Genomic DNA, 16578 nt, shown 5'->3' with positions numbered 1-16578 from the left:
CCACAGAGGGAGAAGTGTTCTCGGGAGACATATTTATGTTCAGTGTTTGTTAACGGGCAGGTGGGAAGGGCTCATGGAGCTTCATGAAGAAGCCAGGACAACTCTCTGTCACTATTTTGTCCTTTGGAAAATGTGGGACACCCTCCTTGGCCACTGCACGTCCCTTATATAAACATCATTGAGATAGCAGTATCTGGCATTTTATCACTGGAAGTCTATGATCGGATCCTCTGCTCAGCCACAGGCAGGGCACCGGTGTCAGAGGAGGACCTCAGGCCCCGAGAGACACATAGCAGGCTGCGCTCAACCCACGAAGAATGGTCAGTTTAGGTCACTGCATTCCTGTTCTGGGAACACTGGAGCTGCCCATGGTAATCGGAATGGTGATTTGGCTTCCTAACCAAAACCAGAACCACTGTCCCCTAAGGAGGGTGGGTCTTCTTGATATTGGGGGACAAAAAAACAAATGAGGGCAACATCTGTGGCTCCTCAGAACACCAGGGGCCCCATTTCGGGGCCCCATTTCGCAGCCCCATCCCTAAGTACTGAGGGGTCCACACTGCTCGGCTGCATGAGCCATCACAGCGCTTTGCTGTGTCAGTAAGCAAGAGACAGTGTGGGAACCTTGGCCCTATGTTGTTTACTTCTTCACAACAGGCTGCTCTGTTGGCTCAAAAGCCCGCAGGCGCCACACTCAAATTTTCACCATCCAACTGTTATACATGCAGCTCAAACAACAGATTTTTGGCCACTGAGAGCCCGCTTGCTTTGCACACCCCACAACACCACACCAAACTAGATGAGATAAAGCTCGGGCAGTAGAAAGACCCTAAGCTGAGCTGCCCTTCAGAGCTCTATCCCAGGACCCCACCCTGCCAAGTGACCCCATCCAGATACAGAAGCCTTCCCTCTGGGAGTGGTCTACACTGGGGTCTCCAGAAGGTCCTGGGCTGTGAGGAATCTGCCGGCATGCAAACCTGTCAGGGTGTCAGGGTGGTTAGGAGACCGGCTTCAAGAGGAGATCCGCGGTCAAGGCCTACTCTACCACGCATTAGCAGAGCAACCCCAGCCACAGCACAGTCGCTCCACAAGCCTCCGTTTCCTCGTCTACAAGAACACCTTGTTGCATAAGGTGAAGATTTAAAGAGACTGAGCCATGAGGACTGGCACACAGCCTGGCAAAGTAGTCACTCGATACATGATAGCTCTCATACGGGGCTCAATACTGTCCGACCCCCGGTACCCTGTTCACCCAGTGGACCTATTACAATTTCTACCCGCTCTCCATCGCTTTCTTTCTTTCTTCCTTCCTCGACATCAGAAATAATGTCAAATAGTGTTGGTGACAACTGGTTTCTGTGCCTCAGCCCCAACTTCAGGTGGGCTGTCCCCACATTTCGCCCTGAAGGAATGTCTTTTCTTTTTAGGGTGGAGAAGCACCTTGCAGTTCCTAGCAGAGCCCACTCTCTGGTGCCCACCTCGAAGGAGTTCCTGCTTCTTAGTGAGACACTCGCGCTCCTTGTCACAGATCTCCCGCCTGTTGTCAGCAGTGATCTTCTTCATCGCCAGCTCCAAGTCCTCCTTCTGCTTGGCCAGGAAGTCCCGGTCCTGTGTGGGAGAGAGAATAGACCTTTAGCACTGGCTTCGGCACCTCGCCCTCTACTGCTGTTACAGAAGATAGGTCATCACAAGCAGCGAAGAAAACATGTGGAAATGTGAGACTTAGAGACACGTCAACCAGTTGTGGCATGTGCACTTTATGTGGACCCTGATTCAAACAAATTGTAAAACAGAAGAATTAATGAGACAATTGGAAATGGAAATAATGATTCAAATGCAAATATGTCAGTAATTATTGTTAAATATTTAAAGTTTTAGGTACATTTATAGTATTGTGGATTTATTTTTTAAAGATACATACTGAGACATTTACAGGTAAAATGACAGGATATGTGGGGTTTGATTCAAAATAACACAGAAGGGTGGGGGAGTAAGGGGACAGGAGTTCCTAATTCCTGAGATCAGGTAATGAGGGGGTTCCTGTTGCACCTCTTTCTGCCTATGTTTTTAATTTGCCATCATAAAGAATTAAAAAATTAAAATTTAAAAACTTTAGGGAACACATAGGCAGAAACAAAAATGCCCAGGAATCATATCACCCAGGAGTAGCAGCTGGTTTGGGTTTATCTATACAAACATGTTTCTGCAAAAGGACTTAGAGATTTGTATACCCATGTTCGTAACAGCATTATTCACCATAGCTATGGGATGGAAACAATTATCCACAGACAGAAGGGCGCATTAATAAAATGTAGTATAGATAGACTGTGGAATATTTCTCGGCCCTGAAAAAGGAGGGAGATTCTTACGTGTGCTACAACATGGGTGACTCTCAAGGGCCTGCTAAACTGAAGTAAAGCAGACACAAAAGAACAAATACCATATGTTCCCACATTCAGGAGGTCAGATTTGTGAAGGCAGAAAGTAGAACGGTGGTTGCCAGGGACTGGGGGAGGGTTATCATGGGGTGTTACTACTTCTTTGGTAGTTTCAGTTTCGCCAGATAAAGGGTTCTGGCAAGGGGTGGTGAGGATGGTTGGCACAATGGGGTGAATGTAGTTAATACCACTGAACTGGACGCTAAAAATGCTTTAGATGCTAAATTCTGTTATATGTCTGTTTCACTGTAATTTTGTAAAAATGAAAAATACCATTCCATGTCCTAATGTAATCCTCTATCAAATGAGTTTTAATGGCTGAAAATACTTCATGGCCCAGGTATACCCTAGCTTATTCACCCAATACTTAATGGTTGTCTCTATTTTAGATAGTGCTGCTCTTCAGCCTCTGGGAACTGTTTGTAAACCTCTGTGATGATTTATCCTCAGGATTAGTCTCTAGAAACAGAAAATCCAGGCCAACAATATGCATATTTTTGAGGCTCTTGATACCACTACCAAAATGGCCTCCTTAAAGAGCCAGTCTCCTCTCCCTGTGTGGGGATGGGGGGCCATCTCCCCCACCCTCCCCAGCCCAGAATTCTTTTTCTGATGATAGCATCAAGGGACAGGCTGTAGGACAGAATGATGGTGTCCTGGAGAAAACACGAAGTCTGGAGACAGACTGAGTTTGGGGCCGTGCCCCATATTGCTAATTCTGGAGAGTCACCCCCTGAGCCTTTGTTTCTTCCTCTGCAAAGGGAAAACCAAATACCACCTACCCTGGTAAGCCATGAATGCTACACCAGATAGTATACAAAGCATTTTTAAGTGTACGTTTGGGGGCAGAGGAAGGACAATATACAGACTCCATACTGGGAGAAAAATGAGCACATGGTCTGACAAGGGCTACAATGAAGGCTAGTGAGACTGGGGCAGAGGGGACTGAGTCAAGCTGGGAGAGGCTGGCCGGACTAGACCCACGGGGCTTTGTAAGCACATAAGGAGGTTGGCCTATCTTATGAACAAAGTGGGAGCCACAGAAGGTTTTCAGGACACAAGACTATAGGGGGAGGGTAACATGATCAGATTTGGAATCTGTGTTGATTGCATTGGCTGATGGGAGAGAAAACTGTAGGAAAGCAAGAGAGGAAGCAGGGAGACTAGCTGGGAGGCTACTGCAGCAGTTCAGGCAAAAGATGACCCTAGCCAGAAGTCACAGAGATGCAGACAAAGTGGACAGACCCAGAGATAGTCTGGAGCTTTTTTTTTTTTTTTTTTTTTTTTTTAATCCAGGCTTTCAGGAAATGATAAAGGTTGGAGGAAAAGGAGGTATCAGGAATGACAAGGTTTCTGGCCTGACAGCAGGATGGAAGGCGGTGCCCCCTCAGAATCCAAGAACAGGGCCAGGTCCGGGAGATTGTGGGTTTGATGTATGAGACTCCAAAAGATGCTAAGTGGGCTGGTGGATGTACTGGGTTATTCAAGGAGGTAGGACATACACACAACCCTAAGACAAGGCAGGAGGCATGAAACACTTTGGAAGAGGGGGATGTAAAGAGCTGGAATATCCAGAAATGGGAGCTTACTCCTAGCCGGAGTGAGAGCAGTCAAGGAAGGCTGCATGGGGGAGGTGCTAACAAGGATAGGCTGGATTTAAGCACTCAGAATGAGAGATGGGTATGCAAGGGGCAAGGCATGGGCATAGAGGGGGAACTTCATCATTGAGGGTCTCAAGCCTGGGACTCTCCAACCCCTCTGGCCCCCCCTCTGGCAAGGACTCACGAGAAGCTGCTTCTTCTGCGCATGTTCCTCCATCTTCTGCTTCATGCTCTCCTTCCGCTGTTGCCTGGGGAGCTTCTCCACCTCGTTCTTCACCTGCATCAAAACAGCAGAGAGTGGCAGGGTCAGGCTCCCTCACATTTCCTAGAAAATAAGTCTTCAACCCCGGAACTCCTGGGTCAGGAAGACCAAAGGTGAGGTTCAGCTTTCTAGACACCGGCCCCCAACCGCACTCTCCACCAAGCCCCTCTGACAGGGGTCCCGACAGGCCTACTCCGGTCTGCTGCTGGCTCTGGCTTTGGACTCCCCCAGAGCGAGAGGTGCAGCTTTTGCTATTTGCAGTCCAGCCCCCTTCTGATGGCAGCACCTCCCTTTCCCTCAGAGGGGCAGCCTTGCTTCACCTTCGTCCAGTACTGTCCCGTCAGAAGCCTTTTTAGACATTTTCTTCCTCATTACCTGCCCCCATGAAATGCTAACCCCACAGATAAACTGTGAATCTGTTAAGCCATTATAATAACTGAAGCTATTTTTAACCCCTCAGGGGTGCGATCTCCCTGGAAAAGACAACACACACTTCAGATACCGGCTCCTCAGTGCCTGAAGTTCAGGTGGGGCTGACAGCACCTGCCCGGCTCCATCTGGCTCTAGGCCGGACACAGGACGCAGGCTGTCAGTCACCGTACTCCATGCCCTGGCCTTGGGGACTGGTTCAGAGGTGAACACATGACTCTTGCTGGACCGGTGAGAGCTTTAGGATGTGTGCTAGAACCATCGAAGAAAGCGGCTGTCTATCCTCTGGGGTTGCTAAACTGGGAGGATGGAGGCCATAGTGGGTCACCCCAGAGGTGCCTGCCTGAGACTAAACTCAGTGCCAGGAAGCAATACCAAAACCTGAAAAGGAAGGATTCCTGGTGACACTTCTGCCCTCCTGGTCAGAAGCCAGTAAGTGTTTTCAAGTCAGCTGGAAATGGGCTTCTGTTTCTTATAACAGAAGAGGGAGAAGAGATTCATGATAGTTCTCTCTAAGGCACCCAGAGTTTTTCACAGAGTTCTGAGGAACCCACACCTTAACAAGTCCCTGACATCCCAAAACTCACTGACAAAGGGCTCTTAGGAGCCGCTGTTAGGAAAATACTGTCCAGGATCAAAAGTACATTTCAGGGGAGGTCTTCTGGCCTGGTGAGTGTAAGCCAAAGCAGCCCCTCTCTCCTGTTGGCTACAGTGAAAAACCCTGGGTAAAATACGAAAAACAACTACCCGAGGGCTCTGAAAAGTAAACAAAAACAGGTGGCCATTGGAGGAGTCAAAACTTAGAGAAGAGGTTAGAACAGGGGCGAGTCTCCTAATTTTTCAGCTTCCTGGTTTTTTTCCTTTTGCGCTCCTGGCTTTGCACCAGTCCCAAACCTGCACAGTGGTGTGGTGGGAACAGTCACTCAAACTCCATAAGAAACCTCATGTTCTGGCAGAGGACCGGGAAAAGAGGCTTGGGCAGCTCAGACAGCGTGTGGGAAGAACCCCAGGGAGAAGGCAGCAGAAGGAAGGAAACCCTAATTCTGTGCGCGAGCGCACACACATCTCAAGCTCACCTGAGCGGTACAAGGCAGACCCAAAGCAGTATAGCAGGGGCTTTGAAAACCACACAATGATGGGAGCCGCCACCCTCAAGCCAAGACAGACCCTGTGCTCTGAGCCTACCAGGATCTGACTGCTAAAACAAAGTCGTCAACATTCTCCAGATTCTAATGGGACCCAGAGTATACAGACCGTAACATTCAAAATGTCAGTGATCAGTAAATGTCAGTAAATCCAAAATGACTCTACATACAAAGAATCAGGAAATTGGACCGAATTTCAAAGAAAAAAATCGTCACATGCCAATTCCAAGATGACCCAGATATTAGAATTACCAGACAAAAACTTAAACGCAGCTATTGTAACCGCACTCCATCAGGTGAAGGTAAACATACCTGAGGTTAATGGAAAGAGAGAATGTTGCCACAGAGAAATACAAACCCTAAAAAAGAGACCAGGGACACGTGGGTGGCTCAGTCAGTTAAGCATGTGATGCTTGGTTTCAGCTCGGGTCATGATCTCAGGGTCATGGGATCGAGCCCCACATCGGGCTCTCTGCTCAGTGCAGAGTCTGCTTCTCCATCTCCCTCTGCCCTTCCACCCCTGCACAGAGGCACATGCTCTCCCTTTCTCTGTCTCACATAAATAAAATCTTCAAAAAAGAGGATCACAAAAAACTTAGGACCAAACAATACAGCATCTGACATGAAACACAGAAAGCAATGGGCAGAGCTGGGGTGGAGTGGAGGTGACAGAGGGGCCAGTAAATTGGAAGAGTGAGTAATAAAAATTATACAACATGAACAACCAAGAGAAAGGATGACAAAGACTAAAGCTTTAGAGACTTACGGGAAAATACCAAAGGTGTGACATTCGTGTTTTGGGGATTGCCAAAAAGAAAGGAGAAAAAGACGGGTATAGAAAACGTACATCTCTAATGGCCAAAACCTCCTGGCTTCTGTGGCAGTGAACGACATCTTGAGAGCAGGGTTCCTATCTCTCTTGCTCAGTACACCCAGCACCTAGCACAGTGCCCTGCGTGTAGATAGGCCATACAAGAGGTGCTGAGTAGCTCTCATTTGGATAGGAGGTAACTGGGACCCAGGAAAGTTGCTGTCCAAGGCTCAACACAGTTAGTGATCCAGAGCCAAGACTCAGAACCAGGCCAGACTCCCAAGCCTCTACTCTCTGCACTGGAGCTGGGGGTGTGCTTCATACAGCATCGTACCCCAGCCCATTGGCCTGGCTCTCAGCAGGAGGGCCAGAAGAAGGGTAAGGCCAATGAGGTGTCCCCACCGGGCATAAAAGGGAATACCATAACCTTCAGTAATCAAGATAAATTACATTTTAAAATCTCAAAATTCATGTCCCAAATCATGACTATCGAATTTTTTTTTTTTTTTTTGAAGACTTCATTTATTTGACAGAGAGCACAAGCAGAGGCAGCAGTAGGCAGATGGACAAGGAAAAGCAGGCTCCCCGCAGAGTGGAGGGCCTGACACAGGACTCGATCCAGGACTCTGGGACCATCCTGAGCCGAAGGCAGACGTCTATGAGCACCCCAGGAGACCCATGAATATCAAAATTGTAAATACAGACAGGATCCCGCCCTATATTGCAGGAATCAAACTCATTACCTTACACTAATCTTGGTCCTACTGGAGGCTGACTTCAAGTAGCTGACATTCTGTTCACCGTGAATATTTTGCAGTTAGTTTTTATTTCAAAACACCACACTAGAATATTATTTGATGAGCAAGGTTTTTGGCGCTCCCTTAAGTTTTGTGCCCACACATCTCACCCCAGCTGTGGCCCTGCAGTGGCCTGAGGCCTCCTGGATACAACAAATGTCACGCCCACACACTGCGGTCTGGGAGCCGGGCTCTAAGGTCGCCAGCCCCACAGACCACCCTTAGAGGCTGTCCGGACACTGGGAACGGCCCACCAAGTACGCCCTTGCCTGCCGGCAACAGGCTCCACAGAGGGAGGTGTGGGGTGTACTTTGGGACCCAGATGCCTTCCCCAGGGTAGGCTGGGAAATCTGCCTCTCTCCCTTTGTCTCCAGACCATCTGCCTCTTTGCCACCCTCCCCTTCCTCTTCCAGCTGGGAGAGGAAAGAGAAGAAGACCCACGTGGGTCCCAACTAGGGGACTGCTGTTTGCCCCCAGCACCCGCTCCCCCTTCTGCTGAAAGCATCTCAGATCCCCCTGGGCTGCCATGCCTTCCTTCTCCCCTGTTCTCTTTCAGCTGGGGTTGCTAGGCTGGAGGATGTCCAGAAAGCTGCCCTGGAGTCAAGTCAACACAAGACAGTAAATGACGGAGAAGTGGCTCTTCATGGGGCAGCTGGGCCCGTGAATCCAGACACATGGACACGAGCTCCCGGAAGCGGGGCTCAGCAGGGGTTCTGATCACTTGCAACCTAGACACCCCCAGCCTCTGCCCAACACATACCTCCTTCTTCATCAGTTTGAGCTGCTCCTGGAACTTAGTATAGTCCCGGTCCTGCTCCAGCCGGATCCGCTTGGCCTCCTCCCGGCGGCGCACCGCGTGGTCCTGCTCCATCTTCTCCACTTGCTGCTTCTGCTGACGCTCCAGGTTCTCCAGCTCCGTGTCGAAGAACTTCTTCTTGGCCTAGAAGAAGCAGAAGGAGAAATTTAGCAAAGCCGCTTTATACCCAGGAGAAAGATGGGAATCGAGATGGGGTGAGCCCAGAGCTGATCAGGCCTGGACTTGAATCCCAGCTCGACCACCTCTGCCACGTGACCTGGGACAAGCCACCTAGCCTCTGCGAGTCTCCCTTTCCTTGCGCAAAAGGGAGACCAGACTGTCTACCTTGCAAGGTTCTTGCATGGTGCTTGACAAAGGTCCATCCCCATCTGGAGACCCTCCCAAATGACTCAGAGAAGCACTGAGACTTTCATGAGATTCTGTGTTCACAAGTCAAAGCCTTGTGAGATCAGGAAATCACATGAACTGGGCTCCCTACTGCCTGTAAGAAAACACGGTACAAGAAGCCCTCTGGGACCCGTCCTTTCTCGAACTCACATTGATCTCTTGTTCGAAACGTTTTTGCATCTGCTCCAGCTGCAGCTCGTGCTTGCTGCTCAACTGGGTCTGGTTCCGATGCTCTTCTTTCTGGAGCAGCCGAAGCTCACGGAGCTCCTGGCGCCTGAGGGGTGAAGAATGTGCAGCTCAGCGACCACAGAACTCACGGCTGGAGAAGTGGAAGGCTGGAGCATGGGACGGGGCAGAGGCATGACTAGAACTCGGGCTGAATTTGACATTTATGGACAGGCAAGACACTAATGATTAATGTATGAGACTACTTACAAATCTATAAGAGAAAAAGGAGGAGCCTACTTTTATTTATTATTTTTTAAAGATTTTATTTATTTATTTGACAGACAGAGATCACAAGTAGGCAGAGGCAGGCTGAGAGAGGGGGGGAGGCAGGCTCCCCGCTGAGCAGAGAGCCTAATGCAGGGCTCGATCCCAAGACCCTGAGATCATGACCTGAGCCGAAGGCAGAGACTTAACCCACTGAGCCACCCAGGCGCCCCAAGGAGGAGCCTACTTTTAAAAAGGAACACAAAACATGAATAGACATGAAAGAAAAAACAAAAAGGAATTTTTAAATTACCTAATATGGATATGAGGAGCAAACTGAAAATTCTATTTTCATTAAAAGGCTAGAGGATAGGGCAATTGATACTTTCATAACTTGCTGTATGGACTGATACATTCTGGAGGAGAACTGGTAATAAGTTCATGCCTTTTTCTAAGGTTTTAAGGTTTAAAATTTTTAAGATTTTAAGATTTCTTTTTTAAGATTTTTAAGATTTTGACAGAGAGAGAAAGCATACAAGCAGGGGAAGCAGCAGTGGGTGAAGGAGAAGCAGGCTGCCCACTGAGCAGGGAGCACGAAGCAGGACTCGATCCCAAGACTCTGGGACCATGACCTGAGCCAAAGGCAGATGCTTAACTGAGCCACCCAGGCGCCCCAACCCTCTGTACTTACTTCTATGCCCACAACTGTGGTCACTTTAGAGACCGCCGCCACATGAACAAGGAAGCTCACACTGGGGCTCCGCTTTCTGCCTCTGTAAATGGCACAGATCGTGTCTACCTCTCAGGTTCTTTGAGGGTTAAATACGGGGATGCCTGTTGTGCCCCCTGACAGGCACAGACATGGTAACTGGGTGCTAAAACTAAGCTAAGTTTTTATCAACTAAGTGGAAACTGCTGTAGTGATCATGAGAAAGAAGAGGCAAAGGCTGCTGCCCGTTCTCTGGGAAACCAGAGACACTCTCCACAGCCACATAAAGAAGCTTCCATCTGAGTCTCTGCTCATTGGGCAGTGAGAGAGTTGAGTGTTAATGAAGACACAGAAATCCCGACTCTGAAGAAACTAAGACTCGTATAACCCCTGGCCAAAAAAACGAAGGAATACAAGAGAAGGTGGGCAGCCAGGTTCAAACACTACCTCCCCACCTGGGTTCTCACAAGGGAAGGCAGGCCGAGACGGGCTGATGTCCTATAAGGAAGATATCACTGGGCACCAGCAATTTTAGGGAAAAAGAGAAAGAACTCTGACCTAGAAGTCTCAGTCTGGGAGAGTGAGTATCTGGTCACACAGTTCGAAAGCCTGTGTGTGACCCAGTTCTCTGCACATCCTAGCATCCATGAAGGCCAGGGGTGGGATGGCGGTGGGGTGGGGGGTGACAGCCAGCCTGGGAACAAAGTGAGCCTGCCACTTCCCTGCGCAGCCCAGCAGCCTCGCTGGGTGTACAGGACGGTCGGCGCTCTGGACCGGGACCGAGGCCCTCGGACTCTGCGATGTCTCGCCTTTAAACCTGAGCAACACACAGCTCCTCTCCTTAGCAAAAGGGTGGGAGTCTCAGGCCAGGGCCAGCAGGCATCGATTCAAGATGGGGTATAGTGGGTCTACAGTTTTATCCCAGGAACCTGAACCGCCCAGAGAGGAGATGATGGGATGGAAACGCAGCCCCTGAGGTCTGAGCCTTAGGAGCACAGGTCGCCTCCAGGTGACCAAGAAAATGGAAGGGGCTGTCATCCTCCAAGAGCAACCATCCTCCCTCCCACCCTCTATTGTGAGCCTCCCCAGCCCCCATGATCAGAATGCCTGTGCCTGTGTGTGTGTGTGTGTGTGTGTATATGTACACATGTGTACATGCAGAAATGCAGAAACACCTTTGATGAAAAGTCAGCCTCTCCTCTCTGCGGTCCCTAGAGGGGAAAGTGCTCCAGAGCACTAAAACTGCTTCCGAGTGGCTTTGGGAAGCTTGTTCTGTTTAAAAAGATAAATGTGTTCCATGTTCTAGAAATGTTCTCCAAACTAATGATAAATTTACCCTGCAAAGGCCAGGCCCCAGGGGAGTTCTGTGGCTGCAAGGCCTCCCTGACTGCTAAGCCCCCTACCCCTGGCAGCCCCAGGAAGCTTCTGGTCCAGTGGAAGCCTGGCGGAATCATCAACACACACAGATCTACTTAGAATCGCAGCTCTACCTTCTCACCTGGATGATCCAAGGCAAGTAACTTACCCGCCAAGAAACATTGTTTCCTCATTTACAAAATGGCGGAGGGGCACCTGGGTGGCTTAGTTGGTTAAGCATCTGCCTTTGGCTCAGGTCATGATCTCAGGGGGGATCAAGCCCCCAGTGGGCTCCCTCCTCAGTGGGGAGTCTTCTTCCCCCTCTCCCTCTGCCCTCCCCACCGCCGCTCATTCTTCTTCTCTCTCTCTCAAGTAAATAAAAACAAACATCTAAAAAAAAAAAAAAAAACCAACAAAATGGGGGAAATAGGGTCTCCCTGAGGAGAGGTTTACCTCCTCCAAAATGCAAAGGTGGCTCCCAGAAGACAGCTTTGCTTCACACTCTCCTCCCCTCACCAGTCTCACTGGTTTTGCCTCCAGGATGTATGCTGAACTGATCCCTTCTTCCCTCTTCCCGGCCCAGCTGGGCTGGACAGGATCTCGCTGTCACCCTATGTCACTGTTGCCCTCTACAGCCCATACTCCTGCAGCTGCTAGAGCCATCTTTCAGAAGGGAGACAAGAGCCAGTCACTCTCCAGATTTTTCACTCTGGCTGTACCTGGGACAAAATCGCAGCCCACGTGACTTCTGCCGTCGCGCTCACACTCCAGCCCTATCCGCTCAGCTTCTTAAGCCGCAGTCAGTCCTCAGGCCTTAGCTTTGCAGCACGCTCCGTGCTCCCGCCGCCACTCCACTCGGGGTCTCCCACACCCAGAGCAGCCTCCCCCGACCCAGGGGCTACCATATCACCCATTACTTCCTTCACAGCATGTACCACAACAAGGATGACTTTGCGTGTCATGTGTTGGCCCATTACATGTAAGTTCTACAACGGCAACAGCCTCATCTATCTGCATTGCTACCATGTCCCCCAACTTGGTAGATGGATCAATGGATCGGGGAGTGAGTGAGCAGATGAATGGATGGGTGAGTAGATGAACGGGTGGATAGGTGGGTGGGTGGGTGAATGAGTGGATGGATGGGTGGATGGTGAGTGGGAGGGTGAGTAGATGGGTGGGTGGGAGGATGTATGGATGGGTGGGTCAGTGGATGGGTGAGTGAGTGAGTGGGTGGGTGAGTAGATGGATGGGTGCATGGGTGAGTGGAGACATGGGTGGGGTGGGTGGGTGGATGAGTGGATAGATGGGTGGGTGGGTAGGTGAGCAGGTGGATGGATGGGTAGGTGGGTGAGTAGATTGATGGACAGATGGGTGGTGGGTGGATGGATGGGTGGGTGGATAGGTAGGTGAGTAGATGGATGGATAGATAGATGGGTGGGTAGATGAGTGGAGGGATAGGTGGCTGGTGAGTGGATGGATGGGTGGGTGAATGAATGGGTAGATGGGTAAGTGGGAGGGTGGGTGGGTGGGTAGATGGATGGATGGATAGATGGGTGGGTGGGTAGGGTGGGTAGGTGCATGGTGGGTGAGTAGAAGGATGATGGGTAGATAAGTGGGTGGACAGACAGGTGGATGGGTAAGTGGATGAGTGGATGGATATGTGGGTAGATGGTTGGAGGAGTGGGTGGATGCGTGGGTGGACAGATGGTGAGTAGACGAGTGGGTGGACAGAATGGTAAATGATGGGCAGGTGGAGCAGTAAACAGATAGGTGGATGGGTAGATGAATGGATGGGGGGACTGGGAGGTACAGGAGCAAAACCAGTTGCCTTTTGTGTCCTTGATCCCTCACTTCACACTGCAGAGTTCTCTAACCAAAGGAGCCTACAACCCTCCCTTCTCACCACACCCCCATCACCGCCATCAGCGGCCCATCCCAGGCTTGCCTGAGAAACCGCATCTCCTCATCCTTCTTCTCATCCTCGCTGATGATCTTGGAGGTGGTGATGCTCACCTCGACACCGTCCACCACAAACTTGCGTGTCCTCTTGAGGGTTTTATTGTGCAGCCTTGAGTCCTGGAAGGGCCGAATCATTAGGCAAAGGTCAGGATTTCAGCTAAAAACCTGTGGGTGACACAGGGGTGTGGCCCACAGCCTTCTTGGTCCCGTAGCCTCGACATCCAGGTAGGACATAGCTGTCCATCATCCCCTTCTTGCCCCAAGCTTCCGAACTTGGGGTCCTGAGTGTCTGAGCTTACCCCTTCGACTCCCCCTGATCTATGCCTTCAAACACTGCCCCCCAGCCCGACACCTGGCTGCCAGCGCTCTCACACAGAGGACGCGGCAACACAAAGAACCAGGTTCTAATCCTCCCTCCACCGCGCACTGGCCCTGCGACCCTGAGCAAGGCCCTCGTCCTGCCCAAGCCTCAGTTTCCAAAACTTGTCAGAGGAAGAGAACAGCAGTACTTCCCTCCCAGGGTGGTTACAGAGATACAGTGAGAGAACGCGTGGGGGACACAGCACAGAGCCCAGCTCACGGCAACTGTTCAGTACTTGGTATTTATATCCGACAGTTACGACTGCCGACCACACTGTCTTACCCACAGTGCCAAATCCAAAGAGCCCAGGAAACTGAAGTTCATAACTGATTTGGAAGCCAAACCCAAGCTGACCTGAACTCCACAGGAGGCCACACCCGTCTGGAGCAGCCCCCATGGAATTATTCACCATCTTCACCTTCTCCTGTGACTAATCATGCATTTCAGACGCAAGTATTCAGAGAGCTGCCAGGACTCGGGGTGGGGGTGTCAAATACCCTCTGAAAACTGGTCCTGATTTGGCAGAGAGCCTGTGGGCCTGCCCTAGAGTCAGCACAGCATATCCCCACTCTGACCTCAACAGGCTTCCAAAGGCCCTTCCTGGAGTAGCCCAGCCCTGGGTTCCCAACTCCGCCCCAAGGGCCGTCCAGCCAGAAAAGCGAGGGAGGCCAGGGTGGCGTACTGCACTCCTTCCCCACAAGTGGGCTCTGAAGCCCCGCTCCTGCTCAGCAGGACCAGCGCTGGCCCTCGCTCCCTGAGGGCTCAGCTCCCCCGATCCCCAGGCTTCCAGGGGCCCCAGACACCACGGGCACTGAGCAGCCACGCCCGACTCTGGTCCTCCTATGATACCCAGCTTGGCGTCCCAGGGCTCAACTCAAGACTACCAGTGAGAGATGGGGAGTGGCGGGGAAGAAGGGAGTCCAGGGCTGCAGCCCTCACACCAGGACTACCGCTGGTCACGGCACCTCCTGCCCTCCCCTCACTCCGCCGAGGTGACAGGCTCCTCATCCCACTGCAGGGTGCTGACGCAGCCCGTGGACTCTTTTCAGAACTGCCGTGTTCCCTGACTCGGTGCCAGTCGGCCAGCAAAGGAATGTTCTTGACACCCTTGAGAACAGGCAGGGGAGACCCTGCTCTGGCCTTTATTTTTTTATAATTACTTTTTTTTTTTTTTTTTGGTTGGTATTTTTTTAAGCAGAGGAGGGACAGATTACCTGTCTTAAGGCAGGTGATGGGCCCTAATGCCACTCATGGGGCCCATCATGTGGGCCATGGGGCCCACTCATGTCTGCGCTCATCCTGGTGACATGTTCAAACTGGGCTTTCCTTCTCCTCCTGAAGCTAATTGTTGGGCTGGCTGCCTGCTCGTCCCTCTTTCACTTCCCTTCATTTAGCAAATATTTTTCAGTCTCTACCGTGTGGTTTCCACCAAGTAAACAATGGGAGAAAAAACCAAAATGCTACAGTATCATCCCTAAAATCACTTGATTGACCAGTGTGGCCTGGTCAAGTGGCCAAGGGCGAGTTCAAGGACCTCCTGAGATTTATCAGTGTGGGTGGGGGAGGGGTCGGCCCTTCCAGAGGGAAAGCAGAATGGCATGTGGGCTTCGGAGCCCATAGTCTGTGGGTCTGGGCAGCTCTCCGCCCCCCACCAAAGCCCCCGTCTGCTTGTTTGTACACGGAGATGATGAAGGGGCCTCTGTTTTCTTTTAAGCACGTCACAGTGCTGGCCTTCAGGCTGAGCCCTCAAGCTCAGGGGCTACTGTCGTTCACAATGTTACCCACCTCCAGAAAGGCCAACCGAGCCCCAAGAGTGCCTCCAGCCCACTCCCTATACATGACTCAGCCAGTCAGCCGCGGGCCCGCATGGCAGACCCCCAAACAAGAAAACTTCCCTCCTTGACTTCTCCCACCCAAGCTTCACCAAACCTGATTTAAATGGACACACAATTTGAAATTTAAACCTGAGCCAACCGCCCGGCGTGACTAAATCCCAGACTGAACTCAGATACTCTGGAGATTACACTAGGAGTTGAGCTCAAAGCTCTTCACAGAAGCGCAATCCCTCATGATCCACTTAAAATGGAAGGCAGCCGCTAACTGCTTCTAAAACCAAAACTGGGCTGAAGCATGTCCTACACACTCCGGCCCCAAACCTGTGGGAGAAGAGGTGGCATTACCTTGAGGGACAGAGAGCCTGTTTCTCTGTTCAGGGACAGGTCGGCTGAGAGAGAGGTGCTGTAGTCCATGCTCTCGGAGGTGGAGAGGCTCCCACAGTCTGAGTCCCTCTTGGACGGGCCAGGGGCGGCCTGGGTGGGGAGCTCCAGGCTGCCGTTGGCTAACTTCTCAGTACCCAAGGTCTCCAGGGCACTGCTGTTGGGGCGGCTCTGGCTTGCTTTTTGGGACTTGTTAGCTGTTGGACTGAGCTTCACTTCCTGGTCAGCGACTTGCTTCTCCTCAGATACCTGAATTCTGGCATCCATTGACACTGGCCGGGACTTCCGTAATGGTGCTGGCACCGCCAGGCCATTCTCATTTCCAGGAGCTGCATCTGGGGGGTTGGTGGTTTGGAGGGATCTGTCCCCAGGGGGCTGGCTGGGCCCATTCACATTGTCCTGAGGCTGGCCAGGTGGCAGTGGGGTGAAGGATGGTTCTTTGAGAAGCTTGTCGGTATTGAGACTCAGCTGACTCACCTCAGAAGAGTCTCGAGTATGGTTCCCCAGAGGCTAGGAAGAAAAACAAGAGTTAAAACCATGCTATTGTATGTCTAAGACAAGAGTCAGAGATGCAGCAGGGCTGGAAAGTCAGACACTCACAAGGTGAAGTAGGCCAGGACCAAGGAAGTATTGTTGTTATCCCTCTCCAGTGATCCATAGTCCTCACTACTCACTACTCCCTACCAACAATAGAATTACTACTTGTTGCGAATTAACTGAATACCTGTTCTTCCTTCTAGAAACAGAAACAACTGTGGGTAGCTGGACAGCTCATCCCTTGTCTGAAGTTGGCAGTGGCTACTCTGCTCCAGCTAACTGTGACAATGTGAGATAGACCTTCCAATTTTTTGAGACAAG

The 16578-nt window shown here is 51.0% G+C and overlaps 1 protein-coding gene and 1 long non-coding RNA gene across 5 annotated transcripts in view; one reads left to right on the top strand and one right to left on the bottom strand.

The window, feature by feature from the left end:
• Positions 1-1535, top strand: part of LOC116586709 — a 75100-nt gene extending 73565 nt beyond the window's left edge. Inside the window, exon 4 of the long non-coding RNA XR_004284116.1 lies at positions 1428-1535. This is a non-coding gene — a long non-coding RNA (uncharacterized LOC116586709). The remainder of the gene's footprint in view (positions 1-1427) is intronic.
• Positions 1-16578, bottom strand: part of STK10 (serine/threonine kinase 10) — a 120074-nt gene that overhangs the window by 19335 nt on the left and 84161 nt on the right. For all 4 annotated transcript variants that reach the window (XM_032337010.1, XM_032337011.1, XM_032337009.1 and 1 more), the window contains 6 exons: positions 15685-16230; positions 13130-13260; positions 8838-8961; positions 8244-8423; positions 4224-4316; positions 1479-1608 (listed from right to left, as the gene is read on the bottom strand). In XM_032337010.1, coding sequence (XP_032192901.1) covers positions 1479-1608; positions 4224-4316; positions 8244-8423; positions 8838-8961; positions 13130-13260; positions 15685-16230 — 1204 coding nt within the window. The remainder of the gene's footprint in view (positions 1-1478; positions 1609-4223; positions 4317-8243; positions 8424-8837; positions 8962-13129; positions 13261-15684; positions 16231-16578) is intronic.

Source organism: Mustela erminea, chromosome 3 (assembly GCF_009829155.1).
Source record: "Mustela erminea isolate mMusErm1 chromosome 3, mMusErm1.Pri, whole genome shotgun sequence".
Lineage (NCBI taxonomy): Eukaryota > Metazoa > Chordata > Mammalia > Carnivora > Mustelidae > Mustela > Mustela erminea.
Note: the sequence above shows the minus strand (reverse complement) of the source record. Positions and strands in the feature narration are given on the sequence as shown.